The sequence below is a fragment of the Hippopotamus amphibius genome, chromosome 5 (assembly GCF_030028045.1).
Source record: "Hippopotamus amphibius kiboko isolate mHipAmp2 chromosome 5, mHipAmp2.hap2, whole genome shotgun sequence".
NCBI classification, from domain to species: domain Eukaryota; kingdom Metazoa; phylum Chordata; class Mammalia; order Artiodactyla; family Hippopotamidae; genus Hippopotamus; species Hippopotamus amphibius.
The window spans coordinates 81,521,981-81,548,836 of record NC_080190.1 but is presented as its reverse complement, the minus strand read 5'-3'; the positions used below and the strand labels follow the sequence as shown (position 1 = coordinate 81,548,836).

The 26,856-nt window shown below is 51.3% G+C and overlaps 2 protein-coding genes across 9 annotated transcripts in view; one reads left to right on the top strand and one right to left on the bottom strand.

The window, feature by feature from the left end:
* Window positions 1-8,852, top strand: part of PCNX2 (pecanex 2) — a 288,254-nt gene extending 279,402 nt beyond the window's left edge. For 6 of the 7 annotated variants that reach the window (XM_057737510.1, XM_057737507.1, XM_057737504.1 and 3 more), the window contains 2 exons: window positions 5,868-6,316; window positions 7,864-8,852. In XM_057737510.1, the coding sequence (XP_057593493.1) occupies window positions 5,868-6,316; window positions 7,864-8,025 (611 nt within the window). In that variant the 3' untranslated portion in view covers window positions 8,026-8,852. Of the gene's footprint in view, window positions 1-5,765; window positions 6,317-7,863 lie in introns of those variants that run through there. The other variant, XM_057737505.1, reaches the window with a different exon arrangement.
* Window positions 8,853-13,611: 4,759 nt separating this feature from the next.
* The window catches only part of NTPCR (nucleoside-triphosphatase, cancer-related), a 36,185-nt gene continuing 22,940 nt past the window's right edge, over window positions 13,612-26,856 (bottom strand). For both annotated transcript variants that reach the window (XM_057737513.1, XM_057737514.1), the window contains 2 exons: window positions 23,979-24,188; window positions 13,612-14,245 (listed from right to left, as the gene is read on the bottom strand). In XM_057737513.1, the coding sequence (XP_057593496.1) occupies window positions 14,177-14,245; window positions 23,979-24,188 (279 nt within the window). In that variant the 3' untranslated portion in view covers window positions 13,612-14,176. The remainder of the gene's footprint in view (window positions 14,246-23,978; window positions 24,189-26,856) is intronic.

Here is a 26,856-nt window from a genome sequence, read left to right as displayed (position 1 = left end):
AGGCCCTCTGGTCACAGAATTCCCAAGTGAGACTCAGCTGTCACCAGCTTCTGTCCATCACAGCCAAGAGCAAGGAGCTGAGACCTGCTGATCCCATCGGGTTGTCCTTGTGCCCCAAGCCCCCTGCCGGAATCCCAAAGGACCCCAACTTTAGATCTTTAGAAGATTCTCCAGACCTAAGACTGATTGCTCTCCTGGTGATGCCTTGAGGATAGGGCACTAGCCACACTGAGTGGGCCTGGTCCTGGGGAGAAGGGGGACCCCCAACGGCAGCTGCCTGTCTTCCCTGCCCCAGAGGAGAACCATGCCACGGTCCCCCGCAGGCTTCCTCCACCCGAGAACATCCAGGCAGTTCCATAGGCAGCCCGGCTGGTCCCCTGAAGGATGCAGGAGCAGCCACCTTTCAGACCATCTGGCTTAGACTCCTGAGGGGAGTCTAAGAGAAGCTGGTGGGGCATGAGTCCAGGAGGCGGAACGATTAGAGATGGCTCCTCCTGCCCCCCCTCCCCGACCCTGCCCTGCAGCCCCACCATCCTCTGCTTCAGTGGCTGCCCAGGGCACGTCTTCCCTAAAACTGACCAGGGGACATCACAGCCAGTGACATAAGCCAAACGCCCATTCTGGGGGGCTGGACAGGGATGGAGTCCAAACTTCAAAAGGATGAAACACATGAGCCAGTTTGCTTGAAACTGGCCCCTGGGACTCACAGTCTCGCCTCAAGGCTGCAGGGGGATCTCAGGACATCCAGGGCAGAGCCAGTCCCCAAGAGACATCTAGAAAGGCCCAAAGTTGATATCGGAAAGGGACAACCTGATTCCCCACACCCAGGATGCAGACACCTCCTCCTGCCCCTGGAAAACTGAAATGTCCCATTCTTTTTACGACCACGGTAGTTAAGGCCATACAGGGACATTGCATTACACCCACTCACTCACTCCCTGGGGGAAGTTCAAGGCCAGGACCTCTGTCCCTGCTCTCCACGTCCCTTGGCAGTTAGAGACATGCCCCACCTGAAAGTAAGCACCGCAAAAGAGCCCCGGGACTTGGAGAACAAAGCCCAGGAGGAGGTGACCTTCCTGTGGGCTCCCAGGCTGCATCCCTTAGCCCCTGATAAACGCAGGTGCTCACAGAGTATCGTGCTGTACCCGAGAGGAGAGCTGCCCCCTGGCTCAGGCCTCTGAAGCCTGTCAGGGCCCCCCCGCACACCAGCTCCCTCCTCCTTAGCGGGTGCAGAGAGTAGGGGGCTTCTAACAGGGCCAGGCACCCAGCGTTCAGTTACTGAGGCCCTGAGTGCCGTAGCCCCTGCAACGCCAAGGACACAGGCCCTGAGAAGGAGCTGCACATGGGGGGTACCTTGTACCTGCCACCACAGATTCTTCCCAGATGACAAAGCCAGTGGTGAGATGCCCTAAGGTCCCTGGAAGAGGGAGGGCAGTCTGGGAAGCCACCCCTGGCCATTCCCAGCAGGCAGGCATCCCCAGAGGGGACTCTGTGCTGTGCAGATACTAGGTTTCCTTCCAGCCTCCGGCTTCTCTGGCCTCCTTCTCACCCTCCCCCCTGTTGAATCAAACTACTGTGCCCACAGCTTCCAGCAAGGAAGCCAGGAGCCTGCTGGGGCAGCGCAGGGAAGTTAGAGGCGGTCTCCGGTCAGGGGGAGGATATTCTTGATCCCAGATCTTTGTACTTGACCTGGTACAACAGGACTCACCCTCCCAGCTCTCGCCCCAGGGCTCACCCCCCAGGCCACAGCGGAGGCCCCGGGCCCAGTCTGCAGGGGCACACGGGTAGGTGGGTGGGCTTGAAACTTCCCAAATGGTTCTCATGGTCAAGGTTAAGAAGTCTAAACTGTCTGGGGCTAGCTCTGTTCCCAATCTAGTACTGAAGAAGCTCTGGGTTTCAGTGCGAGGTGAGTTCTGCAGGTTGGGCCCTCGTTTGCCAGTCAGTGTGCTGCGTGCGGAGCCTGCAGACGTGATGCAGTCAGAGAGGCCAGGCGGAGGGTGGAGAGTACCGCATGATGCCGCGTGGGCCACCAGTGATGACCAGTGTGCTGCGTCCTGCAGGAGGGAGTCCCCGGGGCGGAGGTGGAGGACCTAACTCCCTGGGCAGGGCACGACACAAGCCTAGCTAAGCAGCAATGAATGAGCCATTCTCAACAGTGAACGTGAACCAAATTCCAGGAACAGGCTCTTGTTTTACTCACAGTGCCCAAGGCTCAATGCCCATAACTGGGGTCCCAACTGGTCCCCCACCCCAGGTCCCTGCCTCAGTCCCCAGCTGAGTGTCCCCATCCTGGCCCTGACTCTCAGAGGACTGGGGTCCCAGGTGGCCACACTGGGTGGGTGCCCAGCACCTCATGCCCGGCTCACGGGCCCTCATGCCCAGTGGCCAGGAGCTCACTGTGCAACCCCAAGTATGGCCTGACACCCTGCAGACTTCTTGCTGGAAAGGGACTCGGCCCACTGGTGGAGGCTGGTGGCCTGCTTGCTGAGAGCAGTTAGGAATTCGTAACTAATCTGAATCCCAAATTGGACAGGAAGACTGTCTCTTCTATCCTTTTTTTTTTTATACTCTAGAATTTTATTTTGAATTTTTAAAAACAATTTTTAAAACTTAATTTACTTATTGGCTATATTGGGTCTTCATTGCTGCATGTGGACTTTAATTGTGGAGAGCAGGGGCTACTCTTTGTTGCAGTGCGCGGGGCTTCTCATTGCAGTGGCTTCTTTTGTTGTGGAGCATGGGCTCTAGGCGAGTGTGTGGGCTTCAGTAGTTGTGGCACATGGGCTCAGTAGTTGTGGCTTGCAGGCTCTAGAGCACAGGCTCAGTAGCTGTGGCATACGGACTTAGTTGCTCTGCGGCATGTGGGATTTTCCTGGACCGGGGCTCGAACCCGTGTCCCTTGCATTGGCAGGAGGATTCTGAAGCACTGCGCCACCAGGGAAGTCTTGAAATTTTTTGAAGTACAAAAACACCTTCAAGAATAAGCAATGAATACCTATATACATTTCATCTAGATTCAATAATTGTTAACATTTTATACATATTTCTCTCTTCCATCCTATTCTAAGTATTTGAACCACCAGCTTTCAGATGACCATCTAAGACACAGGAAGAGTGCCGGGATAATGAACCCGGGAGGGTAGTTTATATGGAATTTCAACCCAGGTTCTAAGCAGATTTTCCCTAGAAACACTCATAATTTGATAATGGAGTCATTGGCAAACTAAGTTAAACTACAAAATAATAAGTCGCATAAATGCATTTGGCTTGGTTTCGTACTTGTTCCATTTGCTAAATTAATTTTTAAAAAATCGAAAGCGACAAAAAAAACCCAGGAAAATCTGAAGCAGTGAAATTGGGAGAGAGGGTTGCCCGTCTTGCATAGAACGCAGACCTTCCCCTCTGCCGCACAGATGGCTCTTTGTCCCTTTCTTACTGGAATGAGCTCAGTTCCCCCACCAAGTACGGGTGGTCTCACCAGCATCAAAATCACTGTCTTGCAGATGAATGTGGAGTATTTGGGGGCGGCCGTCAGCATGACAGTATAAATCACAAACAGATGCTCGGCCTTGCCAAGCCCTGAATAAACAAATCACCGTCTCTGTTCTTCATTCTGATTCGTCCGCGTCCCTTTCTCCCTCTTTCTTCCTCTGTAAGAGTAATGGACTTAGCTCTTGAGCAGGGACCGCTCAGATGGGCCCCATCCCGGGGTGGGAGCCCCGTGTGGGGGAGTGCAGAGGGGGTGCCTGCACTCACCCAGGGAGCCTGATCCCAGTCCCCCACCAAGAGCAGCGCTGTGGGGCGAGCACCCTGATTTCTCAGCAGACAGGCAGGAGGGAGCCAGGTGGGAGCCCCAGGGCCCTCTGGAAGCGGGCACCCAGCAGCACAGCGGGCACGCTGCACTAAGGTCCGTGTGAGGCCGGGGGCCTTCCAGCCAGTCTGCTGCCACGCGAGGAGCAGGGCTGGAGGGGACCCGGGGACTGTCCACAGTAACGCCTGTTCCCTAAGGTGTTACCTCGCAAAAGATGCATCGCTCTCACCTGCTCCCACAGACAAACATCAATATTTCAGAATCACCAGAGGCCCAGTTCATCATTTGGGCCCTTGGGGTGAGGTGACAGTCCTTGAGGGCACCCGTCCTGCAGCCCCCTCTATTTTTACCGATTGAGTGTAATTGTAGCCACTTTGGGAGACACACTGACAAGGCAACTGGGAACACTGTGACGTCACCAGCTGCCCCCTTCAAAATAATATTTTCTTTTTTACTTTTTTATTTTTTTAATTGAAGTATAGTTGGTTTATAGTGTTGCATTAATTTCTCTACAGCAAAGTGATTCAATTAAACATATACGTACATTCTTTTTCATATTTTTTTCCCTTATGGTTTATCACAGGATACTGAATAGAGCTCTCTGTGCGGCACGGTAGGACCTTGTGGTTAAAATGATATTTTAAAATTAGACGCTGGTGATTCCTGAGGCTTAAGTTAAGGAATTCAGCATTCCAGAAGGCACACGTCTCCTTCTTCCTGTCCAGTCTCTAAAGCCGCAGAGGTAGGGCAGGCACAGGGCAGGCACTCTAAGCCTTCCTTCCTCCAGAGCTGTGCCAGGACCAACTCCATGGGCAGCCCAGGCCCTCGTGTCCAAAACGGCCTTGATTCAGCAAGTCTCAGCGAGAGCTGGGCCAGGAGGGACCCCCGAGGGGAGGGACGGCCGGTACAAGGGAGCCGGGAGCCCCTCCAGTCCACTGGGAGCCGCCACAGATGTGGGAACCTGGGCCGTGGGGCCGGGGAGGGCGTCTCTCAAAGCTCTTGATCTTAAGGGAACCTTTTCTTAAAAAAAAAAAAAAGGCCACTGCCTGTGGCTCAACCCGTTTTCCCCCTTTCTGAAGGCAACTCAAGATGATTCCAACCTGCATGTTTTCCCTTCCTCACTGCTTCTCAGAGGAGCCCGGGAATCCAGTCCTGAAGCAGGGACAAGATGGGATTGGCTGACGAGGCCACGTTATGGGTTGCCTAGGACGGGGGCTCCCAGGGACGCAGGACTTCGGTGCGAAAACCAGGACAGGCCTGGGCAAGCCGGACCGGCCCATCCGCCTGGCCAATGCTCCCCACACCAACCCTCCCACCACACCCTTCAGATCTCAGGCTTCAGTGGAGCCCGGAGCTGGGCTCCCAGCCCGATGTTCCGGCCCAGAAGGCGGTGGGGGGGGCCAACGTGGGTCCCTTGGGCTCTGCAGAGGCCGCCCACCTCACGGTGCAGACACTCACGTTGGCGACCGCCTGCCACGGCACCCTGGTCTGCTGTTCCTTCCTCCCTTCCTCCCTTCCTTCCCTCCCTCCCTCCCTGCCTCCTTCCTTCCTTCCTTCCCTCCTTCCTCCCTTCCTTCCCTCTTTCCCTCCCTCCCTTCTTTCTCATTCGTTCTTTCTTTTTCTTTCTTTCTTTTTCTTTTTCTTTCTTTCTTTCTTTCTTTCTTTCTTTCTTTCTTTCTTTCTTTCTTTCTTTCTTTCTCTCTCTCTCTCTTTCTCTCTCTCTCTTTCTCTTCCTTCTTTCTTTTCCTCCTTTTTCAAATCCCCCTTTTTAGAAAGCTCTTGGTTGACTAGATAAGTGACCTTTCAAATGCCCGTGCGTTTCCCTTCTTTCGCTTTAATTCCTGCTCTTATGGATTTTTTAAAATTAATTTACAGTTGATTTACAATGTCATGTTAATTTCAGGTGTACAGCAAAGCGATTCGGTTATATGTACGTATATCTATTCTTTTTCAGATTCTTTTCCCATACAGGGCATTACAGAGTATTGAGTAGAGTTCCCTGTGCTGTACAGTAGGCCCTTGTGGTTCATCTGTTTTGCTCCGCTTTCCTTTAAAGGCAGGAGGAAAGGCAGGAGTCAGTCCGTCCAGGCCCACAGGGCCTTAAGCCAAACGCCGCCCGTCCTGCGCTCGTCCGGCCCCATCATGGACAGCCACCCGCCCTTCCTGCAGACGTCCACGTCGGTGCACGAGCTGGCCCAGCGGCTGTCCGGCAGCCGGCTGTCCCTGTGCACCTCGGCCGCATCCCTGCACTCCCAGCCCCCGCCCGCCCCCGCCACTGGCCACCTGAGCGTCCGCGAGCGGGCCGAGGCCCTCATCAGGTCCAGCCTGGGCTCGTCCACCAGCTCCACCCTCAGCTTCCTCTTCGGCAAGAGGAGCTTCTCGAGCGCCCTGGTCATTTCCGGGCTGTCTGCCGCCGAGGGGGGCAACACCAGTGACACCCAGTCCTCCAGCAGCGTCAACATCGCCGTGGGCCCCTCGGCCAGGGCCGTCAGCCAGCCCACGCGGGTGAGGAGCTGGGGGGGGGTGCTCCTGGGTGACGACCCCGGTCCCCCTGCCTGCAGGCGTCCGTCACCTCCCCTAGGGGTCCCAGAGTAACAGACACGTAACGAGGCAGGAGCTGGGTGGCCCGGCTTGGAAGCGGACAGGATGCATCGCACGTGTCCTATAATAATCACACCCAGGCCGGCGTGCTGGAGGGAGCCCGACGTCAGAGTCCCCTTTGCCCTGAACCCGGGATGTGGGGGGCACGTTCTCCGCGGGTCCAGGCAGCAGGAGCATGTCGTCTTTCCTTCTCTTTCCACACTCCTCTGGCCTGAGGGAGAGGAAAGGTCACACATCCGCATGGCAGGTAGATCATCACTGATTCTGAGCCCCCAGCTTTCACTGTGAAGCTGCCAAGATGCCCTTCTACTTACACGTAGTTAAATGTGAGAGAGTTTTGAGGACTTGGCCCAAATAGACTGTTACATATCCAGAATCCCAAGCTAGCTGGCACGAGATGAACACCTTCCCCAGAGAGTACGTAAATATATACCCAGCAGTTCTCTTCTGCACCGTGGTAGGGAGGGGAAGACAGGAGATGTTAAGACAAAAACCGGTGTCAGGTTGGAGATGTCCGCGCTCCGTTTGAACGTTTGCACGCTGTCCTGCCCGCGGTGGAGCAGAGTCACAGCATGCTGGCCTCCTGGTTCTGGGTGTGGGTATTTGGAGGGGGCTCTGCTCTTCCCCTCCTCCCATAGGCAGAAGCCCTACAGGCCGGCATCTTCCCCCACCTCCCCCAGGAGAAGTCATAGAGTGGTGCCCCCAGCCACCTGGAAACCAGGGCCAATGTGAACCGCCCTAGGAAGAAGAGCCCTGGGGTTGCAGCGATGTTGTGCCAGCCTTCAGGGCGGGGTTGTACACATCCTGGAGCCCCAGGTTACTTCAGGAGTTTAACTTAGTTTAGTTAGATAACTAAACATAAACGAACTTCCTTCCCTTTTTTCACTTCCTCGATAACAAAGCACAAAATACACCTTTCTGCCACCCCCAATCTGTGTTTAAGACGATCTGTGGATGCAGTTCTGGGATTCTGGCAAATTCTCTTTCCCTGTCTCCCACAAGGATGGCCGGGTCCTTGGGACCACATGCAGCCAGGATAAAAAGGCCTCGGTATTACTGTTTGGGATCAAACCTGCATGTCTGAGCATTTGTGCAGGGTTAAGTGTATTTGAAGTGACACTGACCCAAACCCAGGAAATCCAGGCTCACAAATGACCTTTTACCCAAGGTCCTATTTTTTCCAGGTTACCTGAGAAAAGGTCCCTGTTTGCAGAGGCCCCTCCTCCCCCCCGCCCCCCGCCCGCCTGTCGGTTGGGCTGCATGTCCTGTCCTCAAAGCGCCACTGCCCCCCCCCCCCCACGCCTTGGTCCTCTGTAACTGGACCTGACTTTAGACTCTGACCCCAGGGCCCCGCCTCACTGCCGGCCGGTACCTACCCGCTGGGGTGGTCACTGGGGAGACAATCAGCTCTGCTGAGTCGTCACTTGCTGCTTCTCTCTTCTCTTTGGAAGCACTTCTCTGAGCCGTGCGAACCCACGGAGGCCGGGGAGCAGGGGCCGCTCGGAGGTCGCTATGTGGCCGAGAACCTGGGGGTGATGTGCAGAAGAGCGAGCCAGGAGGACATGGGCCTGGACGACACGGCCTCCCAGCAGAGCGCCTCTGACGAGCCGTAGCCCAGCTCGGGCCTAGGAGCCACGCCGCTGGGGAGGGACGGAACCCCCACGGCTTCTCCCCTGTGATCCCCAAACTAGACAGAGCGAAGAATGCAAGCCAGGACATCCGTCCCATGGAAAATGAGAGCTGTGTACAAAATAGAATAACTTGATCTCAGGTTCTTGAAAAATATCTCACGTGATGAAAAAAAAAAAACTTGACACCAGGCCTCCCTCCCACTCTGGTGCTTGCAGGCCCCAGAGAGGTGGGATGCGGGAGGCACCCTTTCCAGAACTCGAAAATTCAAACAAAAGCCATGTAACATCTTAAGACACCTCAAGTAGAGCACATAACTCCTTCCTGCCCTGATGAAAATAAGACAGCTGCATGCTAAACGATTGGCATTTTATACGTCACTGTTACTGTGAAAAAGAAGCAGACAGCGGTGCGTATCACACCATCAGCTGGTCCAGTGCGCTGATGTTCCATCTACGTATAGAGAAACATCTCACTTCTTTATACTATTTATGCAGATGTTAAGTAAGTCTAAACCAGTGACAGCTTTACTGCAGAAAACGTGATAGTGCATGCAGTCACGTTCAACGCATCCTGTGAGAGGAGCCGACCATCCCCAGCCACGTGAGTGCAGAAGTCTAGTCGAGGCAGGTCATGGAGGGCCACCTAGGAATGATGCTGGCTGCAGGCACAGTGGCTTCCTGCAAGAAGCCAGGTCCCGTCTCCCCCAGAGCTTTTCTGTGCTTCCCAGGAATGCACGCTTGTTTCCAAGCCAAGCAATCCTTACTGTGTCACAGGACACTTGCACATACCTTTGTTTTTGGAATTAAAATGTTTACAGTTGTTTGAGTTCTGCTGAAACTGTTGTCATTTCTAAAAAAACAAACAAAAAATCTACTCTTCACTATAAGAATACATTAAGGCAATTTTTTTTTTTACAAAAAATTTATTTTTTTATTGAAGTGTAGTTGATTTACAATGTTGTGTTAGTTTCAGGTGTACAGCAAAGTGACTCAGTCATATATGTATATTCTTTTTTTTTTTCACATTTTTTTTCTCGAAGTATAGTTGATTTACAATATTGTAGGCAAATTCCGAGACAGTCTTTCTCATCTTAAGATTCCCATCAGGTAGAACAGAAACCTGGCTTCTTGCTGATGTGAGGGAGGAAGAAGGGGTCACAGAACAGAGTCCATGGAGAATATAATCACTGACCTGGTGAACCATCGCTTTTGGAAAGACAATAGTTAGAGATACTCAATTTGGAAACAGTCAAATTTCTTAAAGGTATCTGGGATTTGGAAGTGTAGGGAGAGGGGAGGGTATTGCAGAGAATTCCTTATCCCTTGGAAGTAGATGGTAATATTCTTTTTTTTTTTTTGGTAAAATAACAATGAGTAATTAATAACAATAGGTAGACTCTGTAATCAGAGATACAGTGCGTGATTCTCAGGTCAGCAGTCCCTGGAGATGCACTCTTGCTTATTTCTGATGGATTTGCAAAAGTCTGTCTAAAGAGAAGCTGATGTACCCTTACTGCAGTCCTCTAAGCTGGCCCAACAAAACTTGGCTGGCAGTTCCTGAAATTCTCTTGGGCAACATTGCAACCAAGCTCTTGAGACTAAAGGGCAGCCTGGAGCTGTGAGCATGGCCTCCCCATATAGGGTGGCCACTTGAATTCCGTAAGAAATGACCCACGCCCAGCAGCATTCAGACTGGGTACATCTGGGGCCTGGGCCTCCAGGAGTAAGAAACAGAGTCATTGCTTCCCTAGAAAGTGAGAGCTGCTCAAAGAACTGGGAAGGCAGTCTGCAGGGACAGAGCAATGCAGATGAGAAGGCAAATGCACCCCAGGTGCTCCTGCATCTCATTCCACGGGAGATTCGAGAACTGCTTCTCCAGCTGCTGGATCTACTGCTTATCCCGTTTCTCCGGCAGCCTTTTGGGAGGCAGCGGGAGAAGGAAAGGTGTCGTTTATCCACATCAGGGCCAGATTCCTCAGATAGGGATGCCACCCCCTGTGCTGTCTATGGCAGTAAAGTCGCCTGAGTGTACACGCTGAGCATGTGCGCACGTGGCCCCACGGGTGAGATCACGGCTGGACCCCATCCAGGGTTCTTATGAACTGTCAACAGTGCAGTCACATGGTTTTTTTTAAGTGTTGTAAACCACTTTTATATTTACAACTCATGAGCTTGTTAACCTGATCTTCAGCCAGTCAACTGTTTATCAGAGCGTATTCCTTGCAAAATACTCTATTATTAGCCCCCATTGAGAGGAGATTTTCCAACGGTGACGTTTCTTGCTGGAGTTATTCAAGTGTTCTGCTAGGGTACAGCTAAAGACTTATTTATTTTCTACATTTGGATATTGAACACAATTGCTTCTCCTCTAAAGATAATATAAAAAATGTAGTGCTTGGTTTTATATAAATCACGTGGCTAATCTGGCAGTATTGATTCTAAATACTGCCCTGTGTGTTAAAACCATCTGCCTGGCAGATGAACATTTTCTAAAATTGCTCGATGCACAGCTTCTCCTGGCCCAAGAAACGGGCATCACAAGGCCTGTTCCCTGAGCCCTCCTCTCAAACCTGCTCCACTTCCCTACTGTTTTGTCCCAAGTCGCAAGCACCTGCCATCAGCTGCACCTCACCGCCCCCCCACACACACGATCTTCCCAGACACAGCATTCTATGAACACAGAGGCAGAGGGAGGAGAAAGAGGGGGCAAGGCCCATCTCACTTTCCTGGGCTACCACTGCCCCCTGCCCCACACGTAACAAACGTACAGCTTTACGGAGTCCTCTTCCTGTCAGCCACCATAGTCAGAGAGATCCTAGTCTGTGAAGTTAAAGGGCCATCTTCCTAACATGTGCTTATTCAGAGGTAAAAAGAAACCATTTGGGGGACTTCCCTGGTGGCCCAGTGATTAGGACTTGGCACTCTCACTGCTGGCGCCCAGGTTCGATCCCTGGTCGGGGAACTAAGATCCCGCAAGCCGTGCGGCACAGCCAAAACAAAACAAACTCAAACCATTTTTTTTAAATACTGTGTGTGAAGCAGCTGCTATGGGGGAGGAGGAAAGAACGACTGAGCAGACCCGTCCCCCATATCAGCTCCGGCTCGTCCCACCCGACCATGTTCTTCCAGCCTGAGTTCCTCACACAAGCTCTGCATACGTCTACTCTGTGCTTTTCAGAGTGAATGGCTCCTTGGAGTCTGAACTCACATCCAACTACGTTAGGCATCTGGATTTGTTTGAACAGCAGGCATTTCAAACTCAGGTACAAGAGAATTCCCAATCTCAACTGGCCACCGCACCCATCCTCCCCGAGAGCCACTCATCCCAGTGGTACCACACGGGCCCGCGGATGCAGCCCTCAGTTCCTCCTCAGGCCCCAGCTTGTGCTCAGGGAATGCATTCACCTCTCAGTGTTCTGCCCAGCCTCTCTTCTGTCTCTAACCTCAGCAGAACGCTGTTTCTACAGGCTGTGCATGTTCAACCCCGAGTTAGAGTTATTTGTGAATTCATGTTATCTGATACCACAGGCTGGGGGGCTTAAAGAACAAATGTTTATCTCTCACAGTTTTGTAGACTAGGAAGTCCAAGATCAAGGTGTCAGCAGATTCAGTGTCTGGCGAGACTCGGTTCCTCACATGGCAGACAGAAGCGTCTCTGGGCGAGGGAACTCTCTGGGGCCTCTTTTTCAAGGGCACTAATTCTGTTCATGATGGCCCCATCCTCATGACCTAATCACCTCCAAAGGCCCCGCCTCCTAACACCACCAACATGAATTCTCAGGGCACCTTCAGACCATTTCATTACCCTTTATTAAATTTCAGTTCTTAAAATACAGGGATAGCATCTAACATCTTCATACATGCTCCCTGACCATTCTTTCTGGCAAAGTAATACAATAATTATCCAAGGACCTTGCCATAGCTGACACTAAATGCTCTTTTGATTTATAGCAGCTGTAGTTTAATCACAGCTAAATGTCAACTATGAGATCTCGGGGCACATCAGACAGTGAAAAAGACAGAAACGGGGATGCAGTGGGAGTCGTAGAAGAGCCACCCAGACTTGGGCTCAAATCCTGTACGGGCCAGCAAACTCATTTCTTCACCATGAGACAGAAGCGTGCAGGAGCTCCCTGCAGCTACAAATGCCTGGGGCCATGCGGCACAGTGGGGAGACCCTAACACCCACCCTCCTCAAGCATGTCTGGCCTCAGCTCTAAGTGCTCTTTTCCTTCTTTTTTTTTTAAATTTGGATGATATTTAAAAAAAAATATTTTACTGGAGTATAGATGATTTACAACGTTGTGTTAATTTCAGGGGTACAGCCCCTTTCCTTCTAAGACCACATCAGCCTACTCCACATTCATGACTGACACTCTGAGCTCAAAAGGCCAAGCAGCGGAAGGAAAATGTCCCTTTCTACTTGTGACTGCGGAGCCCCTCCTGGGGGTGCTGGCGACAGCTCCCTCCTAATGGGGTTCCACCTCTGCGGGGGCAGCCCAGCTCCCCAGGCCAGGGTGCTGGGGGCAGAGGGCCCATGCCTCCCCATATCTCCCTCTTGCTCAGTGCTGAGGGCTGCGTGGGGCTCACTCAGGGCTGTGGGAGTCAGAGGGGACTAGATTTATCGTAGGGGTGGGGCTCCTGAGCCTTCTACCTGCTTCAGGGGCAGAGGCCACCCCAGCACGTGGAGCTCGCAGGCCACACCTGCGGGCAGTGCCCTCCAGTCCTGCTAAGCGAGGCTCAGGTCACACCCCGGGGTCAGATGTCATGAGCACAGCCTCCCTGGACTGCTTATCCAGGCAGAGACAATGGGATGGAGACGCCCCTCCTCCTAGACCAGGAACCCTTTCTCAGGGCTGAGATCTAATCTGGGTGACCCTTACCAGCTGTGATCCCTCAGAGGCTGGGCCAATGCAGACCAGGCCTCAGAGAGCCACCCTGGGGCAGAGATACCGTCCTAAGAGCCCATCACAGGCTGCAAACCATCGTCTCAGTTTAGAGACGCCAGTGCTTTCAGCACTGTCCGCTGCACCCGGGCCCAGGTCCCCAGGCACCTTGCTCCACACACACCTGGACCCGTCAGTGGTCACATTCAAGCGCACACTCGGCATTAGCACCAGCTGGGTTTGTAGCTAAGGCTAAAAAAATCCTGGTAATTCATAGATCTTCACCAAAACTGGCCTAAAAACACCAAATTGTTTACCGTCATTGTGTCCCATCAACGCCTGGGAGGGCAGTTTTTATCCTCTGTGAGTTCTGGGGTTTCGGTGGTCTGTCACACGGGGCTCCCGGGCTGCACCTTCCCTCTCGATACCGTCTTCCCCACAGCCCCAGCCCAGGGGATCGCGTGGACGGCCGAGGGTGGTCTCCTTCAGGCTGTGGCGGCACCGCCTTTGACGGCACTCACGTCCCCATTTTCTGGGAGGGAAACGGGGCCCAGAAAGCTTTAAGAACACGTCTAAATGAACGGGGCCAAAGGGGGGCTCGGATCTGAACCCCCGCTGAGAACCACGCACTGCCGACATTTCTACAGACGGCCCATCCCTCCCACACAAGGACTCACATGTCTGCAACCATGACATTCATCTTTATTGTATTAAGCAATAAGCAAACAGATACACAGTAAGAGATGGGGGGACCGAAAATGGCTTTTTTTGGAATACCGATTTTTTTAAATCAAATAACTGTTATCACGCTAAGTTGCAGGAGACTGCAGCTGCTCCTGGAGCAGGAGTTAATTTTTCCTGACTTGCCAAACTGATTAGGCAGTGAACTCTTCTCCCCCTTCTCTGAACACATTTATAAACTTCAATGGGGGCAAATTCCATCTAATATGCCAAAAACCATTTCTCATTTCATAATTTACCCAAATCATACGCACCACTGCAAGAGGAAATAAACAGAAATCTCTCAGCATAAATAAGCCACAGAGGATGGTGAATCTTGTAGAGTCGATCCAGCATTAAGGCTAATTTGATCTTTTAAACATTTTATGGGAAACAGCTGTCAGGCTTTCTTTGGAAAAGCCTCCAAGGTTTCATAAACACGAAGGCAAAAACCCGTGACAAGCAGGGCATTTGGGCTCTCCTCGAAGAAATGTCTTCACCTGCAGAAAAGCAGGGACAGACCGTCTTCATTTCCGGCCTCTCTGCACACACGTCACAATCTCTGGCAGCAGGTGGTTTCTGTTTTCCTTGGTGACCTGTGGGAAGAAGAAAGCGGGCTTCAGAGTCCCTTTCCCTTCCTCCATTACCTACTCTGCCAGTTAATATTCTAAAAGAAGAGCCCGAAAGATGAGGTGTGTTTATAAAGTGTGACCCAGGAGAGGTATGACCCAGGGAGGAAGCCCAGGTCTTCAGACAGCAAAAGTGGGTTTTGATGACCAATAGATTTTAACCGTGAAAAGAGCTATGAAGTGAACCCTGGGGGGGATGATAGGAACGCAGGCTGGGACGTGGCCCCTGAGCGCAGCCTGACCTGGACAGAAGGATGCCTGAGTGAAGCCAGGGGAACCCGCCCTCCAGGTGGGCCCACCGAGAGCAGCTGCACTGGCGCTGAGTCACACCCAGGATTGTGGGATGCTCTGAAGGTCAGTAATCTACTCATCTCTCTGGAAGCTTAGAAGATCTGAGTGTTGCAAGAAGCTTCTGACACCAGTCAACTCTGCCTCTGAACGACGAGGAAGCAGGAGCCCAGAGAAGAGCAGGGCTTTTCCTGAGATCTCGGAGGCAGCGGAGGACACAGTGCAGACTAGACCACAGGCCCGCACCCCTTACTGTGCTAGCTCTGTAATCAACACTGCTACAAAAACAAACAAAACTAACGGAGTTTATTCAAGCTCTAGCTGGTGATCCGTGTTATAGTTTACTTTCTTTCACTACCACAGGCCCACTGAGTACAGCTTGAGCATCCAGACACCCCCAGGGAGCTGGGTGGTGGGCTGTTCCCCGAGCACAGGCAAGGCTGTCTCTCCTCCCATCACCAGTGCCTTCCTGTGCGGCCCACACAATCTTCAGCACGCGCTGCAGCGGGGCGAGGTGCCGGGGATGGCGAGGTGACTCAGACCAAGACCTTGACCTCACAGAGCCCGCACACCAGATGGAGGTGGGGGGCAGACCTGGACAACAGTGAGGGCAGGGTTGGCACAGGGTGGGGAGGCACGGGGAGCTGGGGGGGGGGTTGGGAAAGGCTTCCGCAGGCAGTTATGCCCCAGCTGCATCTGACAGGTGGACGCCAGCAGAGAGAAGGGCCAAGCAGAGACTCACAGTGAGAAGGAGCGCGCGCATCTGGGAAACCTGAGTGGGTTCAGGGTGCGTGGTCCCCAAGAGGTGACGGGCCTGGTCCCATTGCAGCCCACCACCCCCCACGTGCGGCAGGGGGCCTGGCTCGGAGGTGAACACACGTCAGGAGGAAACGCACAGGGGACCTTGCTGCCTGGCCCCCCGCATCCCGCATCCTTCTTACAAGAGTGTGGTGCCTCTCCCGTGGGAGAGCAGCCCTCGGTCCGGCGTGCAAGCTGGGCCCCGGAGGACGTCCTGACAATCTGTGTCCCGAAAGGAGTGAGCCAAGCGGCATAGGCTGGGCCCCCGACAGTGGTGTCCAAGACACCGCCCATTGGCCCCCGGACAGCTCTGGCTCCACCGAAAGGACCAGTCGCTTTGTCTTCAGCTTGATGACAGAATGCACAGCCTCGTGAGGCTTCTTGTTGCTGTTCTTGCTTAAATTAGCCCAAGCCCATTCCTGCGGTTAGCCTGCAAGGGAGCCCCTGACGTGGAAGGAGGCAGTGGCGTGGAGAAAGGACGGGAAGACACGTGAGGCCCTCAGCTCCCTCCCTCCGCCCGACCTCAAGAGGAGTCTCACGAGGTTCTGCCTTCAGCGTCCCTGAGGACGATGTGGACACGAGGGGCATCAGGGCTACTTCCTCTGTTGTGAACATTTCATCACGTCCTTTATAAACGTGAGAGAAAGCATGAGATGCTGAGCTGGGAGAGGAGTGGGAGGGAATGAGGAGGGAAGACGAGGAAGAGGTACTGGGTGCGGTGGGGGAAGGGATGAGGACAGGATGACAGCACTGTGTCCAGATGGGGAGAATCGAGGGCCAGGTACCACCCTGCTCCCTCAGCTGGCCCCTTCCTTCTCCATTCTGCTCTAAGAGGAGCTGCCACTTGTGGATCTCGGGCATCGGACGTCAGCAGGTCTGTACTGGACAGTTTTCATGTCGTTCAAATGTTAATGGAAGTCGGTGCAATGAGACATGCGAGGACACAGGGTCGGCGGACTGCTGGTAGGATTTCCTCCGCTGGGTCATCACGAAGGCTGCATTTCTAGTCTTTGAATCCCTCAGCCCTTTGATAGAATAGTTGGGGGGAGGGCAGCAAACGAAGGGAACTGAAGGGTGATGAGGTGGAAACCTGACTACCCAAGACCCCGGTCCTCGGTGCAGGACCAGGTGGAACAGCTGAGGCCTGCAGAGAAGCAGGACTTCACAGGTGGGAGGTTCAGAGATGATTTTAAAAGAAAGAGCCCCAGAGAGCTCTAACAAGCCACATGCGTGGCCACAGTTCCGCTGTCACCCAGGTGTCCTGCCAGAGCCCTGCCCACCCTCCTCTGGGAGCTGCTGGGGCTTCGGGACTGCAGCAGGGACAGTGCCCACCTGCCCCTAACACGCAGAGAACCTCTCCAAGCTTTGGTAGGATAGAAAAAGAATAAACAATAAAAATTAGAAAAGACACGTTTTGAGCATGACTTCTCATTCAAAACTGATGAACAGAATGCAAAAACTACAATAATATTCTGCCACCCCCTTTGATTTTTCTAAGATGATTTCTGAAAATTATGCAGTAAGATCTTTACATGCAACTGCTCCTAGTGCTCAGTTATCACGCTCCTTGTCCACCGAAGACAAACTCTCAAACGTGAGAACAAGCCTAGCATCGTCTGTCATGCCCTTCCCTTTTGGGAGAATCCCAGCCGACTGTTCCACCACCAGACCTCTGGTTGCAGAAAGCGTTTCCTGAGAGGCTAAGGAGAAGAGGGCACTGGGGGCTGGGAGGGAAAAGGAGGTGAGGGTGACTGCAGAAAGGACCCTGGCGTCCTCACGCTCTCCTCCCACCGGGCCCCTCCCAGGGCTGCAGGAAGGGCCCAGCCTCTGGCCCCTCGAAGATGAGCCCGCGAGTTCCAGGGGGACGGGGCTGTGCCACACTCATCCTGGGTCTGCCACAGGGTGGGCGCTCAATCAGGGTTTGTTATAGTCTAAGCGGAGAAGGGTCTTTGAAATAGAGCTGAGCAGTTAAACGCAGGATGAAGACTCTGACCTATTAGGCATCTGGGTTGCTCTGAGCCTCCTGGGGCCAGGGACGGGCCTACCAGTCAATGACTCGGGTGCCATAACAGCAGGCTGTGAACATATGGACAGAGGAACAGGCAGGAAAAAATGCCTCAATGTGTACATTCTGTGCAAGAGAGCAAAATAAAACCGCACACTTTTCCTAGAAACTGTGTGGGGAGTACCTGGCAAGTTTTAAACAAGTAGGGGATTAAAAAAAGAAATTAATTTGACAATGCTCATTATGATAAGTTAACACACATCAAAAGTATTACTAGTCTCCGTTTCATATTTTGTCTTCATTTCACTTTATCGAACCTGAAAATAGGCTCATTCATGAATTCAAACGCTCTAACTCCACCTTTCCTTGAAGTTTACAAACCAAGAATTATTTTGCCAATGGGGTTTCCGGGAACCCAGTGCCCGTGGCAGGGATGGGACCACGTTTCCATATCCCAGGACTATGCCACGTCTCTCTAGAGGAGGAAGGAGGGGGCGATGGTTCTTTGTTTGAGTGTCCTGACTTTTGTGGAGTATACAAATAGATTTCCTGAGCTATAATTCCTATAGCATAATATTCAGCCTCTTAAAGGGTAGAATTCGGTGGCTTTTAGTACATTCACATTCATGCAATCAACAGCACTGTCTAGAGTATTTTCATCACCCCAACCCCAACCAAATAACCTCACTCTCAATCACTACACCCACTTATCCCCCCAGGCCTGGCAACCACTAATCCACCTTCCTTTGTCTACAGATTTACCTACTCCGGACACTTCATGTAGATGGAATTGTACAGTATGGAATCCTTTGGGACAGGCTCCCTTCCCTTGGCACCACGTGATATAAACTCCTCCACGCGGAGCACGTGTCACCACGTCATTCCCTCTTACTGCCCAGCCGCACCCCATCGTGTGTGTGTACACCACACCCTGTCTGTCCACTCATCAGCTGATAGACATGTGGGTTGTCACTTTTTGGCTATTGCGAACAGGGCTGCTGTGAACACCGGTGAACAAGTTTTTGTGTGAATATGTTTTCAATTCTTTTGGGTACACGCCTAGAAGTGGAATTGCTGGGTTATAGGGTAATCCCATGTTGACCTTTCTGAGGAACTGTTGCATTTTTATAGTGCCAGCAGCAGGGTATGAGGGCTCCAATTTCTTCACATCCTCACCAACACTTATTATTTTCCATTTCTTTCCTTCAATTTCATTATAGCCATGCCAGTCATGTGAAGTGCTGTCTCACTGTGATTTTGGTTTGTACTGCCCTAAAAACTAATGGTGTTACACATATTTTCATGTGCTTATTGACTATTTGTCTATCTTTGGAGAAATGTCTTGTCAGATTCTTTGCTCCTTTTTTAATTGGTTTATTTGTTTTTAATTATTGAGTTGTTAGAGTTCTCTATGTATTCTGGGACACACGAAGGAAGTCCCTTATCAGATATATGATTCTTAAATATTTTTTCCCATCCTGTGTGTTGTCATTTGACTTTCTTGACAGTGTCCTTTGAAGCACAAAAATTTTAAATGTTGGTTAAGTTCAATGTATCTACTTTTTTCTTGTTACTTGTGCTTTGGATGCCATATCAAAGAAGACTGCCCAACCCAAGTTTACAGAGATTTACTCTATATTTTCTTCTGAGAGTTGTGTAGTTTTATTCTTACATGTAGATTTACGATCTACTTTGAGTTAATTTTTGTGTCCGACGTGAGGTAAGGGTCCAATTTCATTCTTTCGGATGTGGATGTCCAGTTTTCCAGTACCATTTGCTGAGAAACTCTTCTTCCTTCATTAACTTGTCCTGGCAATCCTGTTGACAATCAGTTGATCGCAGATGTAAGGGTTTATTTCTGGACTGTCAACTCTATGCCGACGATCTATGTGTCTGTCCCTATGCCAGCACCACACTGTCTTGATTACTGTAGATTTGCAGAAAGTTTTGAAATCAGGAGGTATGAGTCTTCCAACATTGTTCTTCCTTTTTATGACTGTCTGAGCTGGGTCCTTTGAATTTCCACATGAATTTTAGGATTAGCTTGTTAATTTCTACAAAAAACCCTGCCTACTGACTTCTGACCTAGAGGCTGCAGATGTACGCTCACTGCTGCACACAGGAGTCTGTGACCCAGAAACAGCATCAAATTCCTGGTGAGATTAAAATGGTTTATACCCTGCTTGGTTACAAAACCCATGGCCAGGAAGAGTAAGAGGAGGTCTAAAAATTTCCAAATTGGAGGGAAGCTAGGACCTAGTTCCCATTTTCCTTGTGATCTTGCAATCCCTGGGCAAAAACCAAAAGAAGAAAAACTGCTTTACGGACAAACACAAGTTTAAATAGCTCTGAATTCAGAATAGTAGAACATATTTCAGTGACAGTAACATTTTCACAAAGTAGAAAAACCAAATACTTTCTAGGAATCTTAGATTTTAAAGTCATCTGAACCACCCCTACCCAGGATGGCGAGACACACGGCAGGGCTACGCTAACGCTCAGGCTTTGGGGTCGACAGACCGAGGTCTGAATCCTGGCTGTGCCCCCATTAACCGAACAACCCTGGACAAGGCACGCCAGCTGCCACTGGTGACCAGGCTGCCGTGACATCCCCATGTACGGATGGACCTCGGCACTGCCTCCAGGTGCCCCAGGACTGGTGGCCGCCCTGGCATCTCAATCCCCACTCCTCAGACCCCAGCATCTCTCCTACCCTCAGCAGGCAACACTCTCCAGCATCTCCATCAAGGAGGTATTTCACAGGAAACCAAGTGAAATATGCTTTGGAAATGCCACCAACATGACCAAACTTGTATTTTTTTGTTAGAAGTGACTGGCAGGGATAAAAATATTTTTTCACGCCGTGAGTCCGAGAAGGATGAAAGGAGTGTAAGAGCTCCTGCTCGTAACCTGGACCCGTGAAGGTCTTTACCTCTTGCCTCCACAGCACTGACATCATCATTAAATGTTTTCTGATGTTTGATCTCCAATAACCTAATATTCAAATAAATTTAAAACATTTTTCAGTGGCTGTACTTGGCAGTACACTCTAGAAGAAATGAAGAAAACATTTAACCAAACTTCTGAGAGGGAAGCAACTTTCGGGAAGGGAAACTTCAATGCCTGAACCTGCACTAGGACGGAAGTTTCTTCATTACGGGGTCCCCAGGTCCCTGCGGCCCTGGACTTTCATTTTTTCCGTCTGCTCTTTCTTGGGCAGTTTCTACTGTTCCACCCTCACGTTCGCTCATTCAGTCCTCTGTCATCTCCATGCTGCTGGTGGGTCTACCCACGGACTTTTTTCATCTAGTTATTGTGCTTTACATTCTAAAATGTTCATTTGATTCTTCCTTACAGCTTCCATATCTTTGTTGAAACATTCAATTTCCTGGCCAAGAACTTCCATTTTTCATTTGTTTCAAGTGGGTTTGTAATCGATCAACTGATGCATTTCTATGACAGCTGTTTGAAAATCTCTGCCCTACAATTCCAATATCTATGCTGTCTTGCTGTTGGCGTGTTGGCTGTTGCTCTCAGGCTGATTTTCCTGGTTCTTGGCAGGACAAGTGATTTCCAATTGCGTCTCTCATGCCGTTCCTGGGGTCCTGAGGTCCCTAGCTAACGTGCCTTCCACCCTCTACCATTCAGGTCTTCTTAACGTCTATTTTATGTACAACGTCCAAACTTGTTGGCCGTAGGAGGAGGAACAGGGAGCAGTGTGTCTATTCCACTTTGTCTAGAACTGGAAGTGTCCTCAGGTGTTTTTCTGAAAAGAAAGGCTCTGTTTACCTGACCCTATAAAGAACAGCCTAGATAATATGAATAACTTTGAGGTATTGTGAATACTTTCCCAATATCATGACCTCAGTCCCATCTCTACATCATCTGTCAGCACGGGGAAGCTGCCCTCCACATTTTACATAATTTAATCTTTATCTGGAATGTTCTCCCTTCGTTTCTCCACTTCCTCCTTCAAAAACCCACCCAAGAAGCCCTTCCTCCCGGACACCTCTCCCCACTCCTTCTGTTCACACAAATCTCTCTCCTCACCTCCAGATTTTAACTGTCCCTTGGACTGTTTTTCTTTCTTTCTTTTTTTTATAAAGTTATTTGTTTGTTTGTTTGTTTATTTATTTTATTGGCTGTGTTGGGTCTTTTTTGCTCTACGTGGGCTTTCTTTTAGTTGCGGTGAGTGGGGGCTACTCTTCGTTGTGGTGCACGGGCTCCTCATTGCCGTGGCTTCTCTTGTTGCAGAGCACGGGCTCTAGGCGCACAGGCTTCTGTAGTTGCAGCACATGCACTCAACAGTTGTGGCTCATGGGCTCTAAAGCGCAGGCTCAATAGTTGTGGCACATGGGCTTAGCTGCTCCGCAGCATGTGGGATCTTCCTGGATCAGGGATCGAACCCGTGTCCCCTGCATTGGCAGGCGGATTCTCAACCACTGCGCCACCAGGGAAGCCCTGGACTGTTTTTCCTGAGGGAAGGGCACATGCCTCTCATGTGCTTGTACCATGGACTAAGTGTTAGATGCAAAGGATGGCCTCAAAAATGAATTCAGGTAACTTTGCTGCTTATTAGAAAGGGAAAGGACCAAAGAAATATCTAATCCAACCCCTAAATGTGCAGATAAGGAAAGTGAGATTCTTCATTTATAAAATATGCACAGCAAGTTCACACGTGCCCCAAAGGAACACAAGAAAGACAAGCATAATGGGGTCTCTTACACAATTAACCAAAAGCTAATCACTTTATTATACATCATTAAGATCAGTGATTACCTTGCCTAGAGAATAAATTCCTAGCTTAGAGAGGAGAAAACGTGGCATTGTCTTAAGATACAGCACTTGTTTCTGGGTGTAGCAGTCATCCCCCAATCCCACGGTCGGGCTATCGGATCCATTTGCAGAGACAGCCAGTCCCTGGAGTTCAGCATCAGCGGCTCCCCAGCCCTCCAGCCTGGAAGCTCTCTGACCTGAAGACTATCTTTCATGATCTTTCACTTTTCATTGACTCTATTTTCACAGAAACTCTACAATCACAACCAAAAACTAGAGGCCATGCAAAGTAAGAGATAGAGAAGGTGACATAAAACTCTGAAGACAAGGCCCAGGTCCACTGAGGAAGTGAGCCTGCGTGGCTCTCCTGCACGGCTCACGTGTCAGCTCCTTGGAGAGACCAGAGACCTGCCCTGATCACCACCTCCCTCCCCCACCGCCAGCCCCGAGGCCCACAGCGCCCTGGTGCTGCCTTTACCTTCTGTGCATTTACCCATACCTGAAACTGCCTAACTGCCTGCTTACATTTCTGCTTGCAAGCCCCTCCATTAGAGTGTCAGCTCCATGAGGACAAGGACCTGGTCCGTCTCATTCATCACCAAGACTCAGAGTGAGGCCAAGCACACAGGAGGTGCTCAGCCCACATTTACCAACTAAGTGAGAGAATAAATGGATGAAGCAACGCACGGACAGATTTCTCCAAGCCTGGCTGGTCTAACCCTAACGGCCGTCCACTGCCCTGAAAGTACCCCCAGACACTTTGGCGATAACACGCGGATGTCCCAATAGGGCCAGCCGGCCATGGGGACAAGAACCAGCGATATGAGGTCCTCACAGTTCTCCGCAGCTAGAGCACACATCCGACTCCCCCACAGGAGCAGCCTGCCAGCCCCACTGGTTCACTGGGCGCCTGCAGGGAGGTGGGACATCGGGGGGGATGGGCAGATGAGGTGGCTGTCACTGCTGCAAACAAACTGAGGCGGCACAGGGAGGACAGTAACTGACGAAGAAGGAAACAGACTGACGATGGGAGAGAAAAGCACGTACGGGGACAAAGTGCCGGCAGCACCACCAGAGTCCCTGCAGCTGCCCCTGACCCACTCGCCCTCCACACGCTCCACCCCAGGGCTCCTCCCACCCGGAGAGCTTGTGAAGACAGGTTCCTGGGTCACGCCCAGAGCCGGGTTCATCAGTTCCAGGTGGGGAGGACGGGGGGGTGGTCTTACCAGCTGGGTACCTGACATGTGGCCAGTGTGACGGAGGAAAAGATTTCTCTCATTTAGTTTAGTTTAGTTTAAATGTAAACAGTCACATGTGGCTGACGGCTACGGCACTGCACGGTGCAGACAGCGCACTTCCACCCCAGTGGAAAGCTCTCTGGCCAGTGCCACGCTACAGCATCTGGAAACGGTGCTTCAAACTGTACCCACAGCTTCTCCCCACAAGCAGAAGGGGGTCCGTTCCAAAGGGAAATCTTTAAAATAAAATGGCACTTATTTGCCTCTGTCTCCCCATCAGGCTGGGAAGAGACGCACTCAGCCCCAGCGCACGGCTGCCTGCGGGGCACTGATGCTGGTGAGGCCTGGCGCCTGGCGGGCGGTGGGGAGGGACAACGGCAGGAGGCGCGGGACCCTCGGGCGGCTCCCCATCGGCACGTCTGCTTTGTCACCGAGCAGAGGTATAATCGCAGTTCTATAAATTAGCAGGAAGTCGCACTCACCCATATTCTACCATAAGAGGAAAAACAACGGTAACTCAAAGCCAAAAGTGTATTTAGAGCTGTTACGTGCTGTTTCGGGGCATCTGTGGGTGTAGAGGCCCAGGGATACTCACACTGAACACCTTGACGTCGTTTCGGGTTCTTATTTCTTCCACGAGAGCCAGCGGTTTTCCTTTGGGTATGGGGATGGTGCCAAGGACAACAGTCCCTGGGGTGGACAGCACCTGGCGAACGGCCTGGATGAACGGCTGACTGAAGAGCTCCATCTTCCCCACCTCGTCGATGACACACACGCTCGGCCCCGGGCCACCGCTGGGACCTGCCTGAGGATGACAGACACACTAACTGGGACACAGGGTCACATTAGGCAAAGGGCCCAGGGGTCCCTCTCCCCCATCACTCACCAACTAACAGTCAGAGCAGGGGATGCAGCCCCGCTTCAGGAGGCAGGAGACAGTCTCTCCATCCAATTAGAACAACCCATTGGCAGAAGAATCCAGGAGAGCCCCCTTGGAGACCCCAGCACCCAGAAAACTCAATTCCCTGAGCACCCAGTTTCCCAGGCAATTTTCACTCTTCTAGATGGTCCTGATAATAACCAGGCAATAAGCAGGACCCCAGCCTCAGGTTTAAAAGAAATGAGACAGCAAGCCTGGGAGCCCTTATCAATAACACTGGCCTCTTTTTTTCAATTTTGAGTTGTATGATTCCCTGTCTGCTGGGAGGAGGTAACCACTGCGGGCAGATGCCTGTGTATTTCATAATCTGTGCTGTGAGGGACAGTGGAAGGAAATGAAAATGAAAAGAAAAGGAGTCCTGGTTAAAAAAAAAAAAGTGAGCAGGCTGTGTGCCCTTTAACCTCAGCTTCCCCTTCTAATGACTTTATACCAATGCACTTCCACTACGTCCTTGAAGACCCCTCTAGGAACAGGTGCGGCAGCCAGCTCCTAGACTCCCAATGATTCCCAGCCCCTGGGATTCACACCCTGTGTAGACCCCTCCCCCGCAGTACCAGGGCAGGTCTGTGTGGTCACCAGAGAATGACAGAAGGGAGAAAAGACTGCTGTTTCTGTCTTGGTCTCAATCTCCATCCAGCCACCCATCCATCCATCCTGGATCACCTGCTCTCAGGGAAGATGCCTGCCATGTTGTGAGGACACACAGGCAGGTGACAAGAAACAGGCCTCACGCCAACAGCCAGGGAGGATCTGAGGCCTCCCAGCAACCATGACCATGAGCTTGGAAGCCTCAAGGCACTGCAACCTCATGAGAGACCCTGAGCCTGAATCACCCAGCAAAGCCATTCCTGGATTCCTAATGGAAGGAAACTGTATGTGATAATAAATGTTTGTTTTAAGCTGCTAGATCTTGGGGTAATTTGTTACACAGCAACGGGTAACTAATACACATGTCCTCTCAAGGAAGCCTTCCCAGAGGAAGCTGATAGGACTTTGAGTAGTTTTTCCACAGCAGGGACACAACAGAACCTACAGTGAATGTTGAGTGACAAATACATTTCTATATCTTTGTGTAAATCATTATTTTGAAAACAGTATGTAAAGCTGATTTACAAAGTACTTTTCACAATAAGTTCTTAAACCTCTTAAATAATATCAATGCATTCTCAGAACGTACGGCTTAGTTAAGCCAGATTTTGTTCAAATTCTAAATGCTAAAGCTCTTACACAGTGTGGCTGCGGTGGGGTGGGGGTGTGAGGGTGGGGGGGCGGAGGGGGGTCGGGGGAGTGGTGACCCGTGACAGATGGGGCTGCGGGCAGATCGTGGAGCCTTGTACGATACACAGAGGGGGTGGGATGCTGTCCAGCGGCTGAGACTCTAAGTCTGGGAGGATCACAGGTCGCGCTGTGTGGAGCCAGGAAGACACGGGGGACTTCTTTTGGAACAGACGGTATGAGATTGGAGGGACGCCTTAGAGCAGTGCTTTGCAAACTCTTCTGTGAGCCGTACTCTTTTAACGTTCCTGCTTGCTATCAAGTACACATAACACATTTTCCCATCCCTTTTACTGGCAGAAAGACCAGGAAGGGTCCACTGTAACCACGTGAGCGAGATCTAAACAATCACTCAAACGTCTGTGTTGCTAGTGCACTTCATGTTTACCTCTCCGCTGAGTTTATCTGCGTGTGTTTATATACACAGAGCTACCCTGTCTCCCCTCCTAGGGGCAAGGACCAGGCCGTAGTCATCCTTTTCTTTCCGTGGAGCTGAGTGATACAAAGCTGAGCTGAGGCAGCTGATGGTGCCCTGCCCTGGTGGGGCGATGGAGGGAGGGAGAGCGCGGAGGAAGTCGCTATTTCAACATTTTCTTCAGAAATGAATGCCAAACCGGGGAGAAAGAAAACAGCTATTGGCCACCTGTGTGTCAGCATAAAAACACACACTCCCGCAACAGGAAGCCACCCCAACCGACCCGCCTCTGAGTAAGGAGGGTCTGGGGCACTTTGCTGTCCCCAGAGGCTAGGAATACCTGTGGATGCTGTCCTTGCGGAGGCTACGATCTGAACACCAAACAGAACTCCATTCCGGCAATCAGAACGACAGTTTTGAAAGCAGTCAGTTCAGAGAGAAACAACATGAAAGGATGTGTGAACACCCGTGTCTCTGTGTTCAGTGGGTGCATGTATGTGGGGGTCAAATGCACGTGGGCATATACATGAATACACATGAGCAGGGGCACCGCAGACACCCTTCCTGCCTCTCTCTACAACGTTCACCGGTGAGCACCCACCTACATCACTGAAACTTCTGCACAAAGATATCTAGACGTGCAGACGTTATCTTCTACCAACTGGAAATGCTCATTTTAAACCCTTAGCTTATATAAAATCCCCATTCTGTCCAGAATTAGGGACTTACATTATGCAGGAATTATAGGAATCCCCCCGAATCTGGGGTTATTAATGAAAAGTTGAGTTATTCACACTCAGTTGAGAGACAGATGTCAGAGGCTAAGCCACTCAGAAGCCTGTA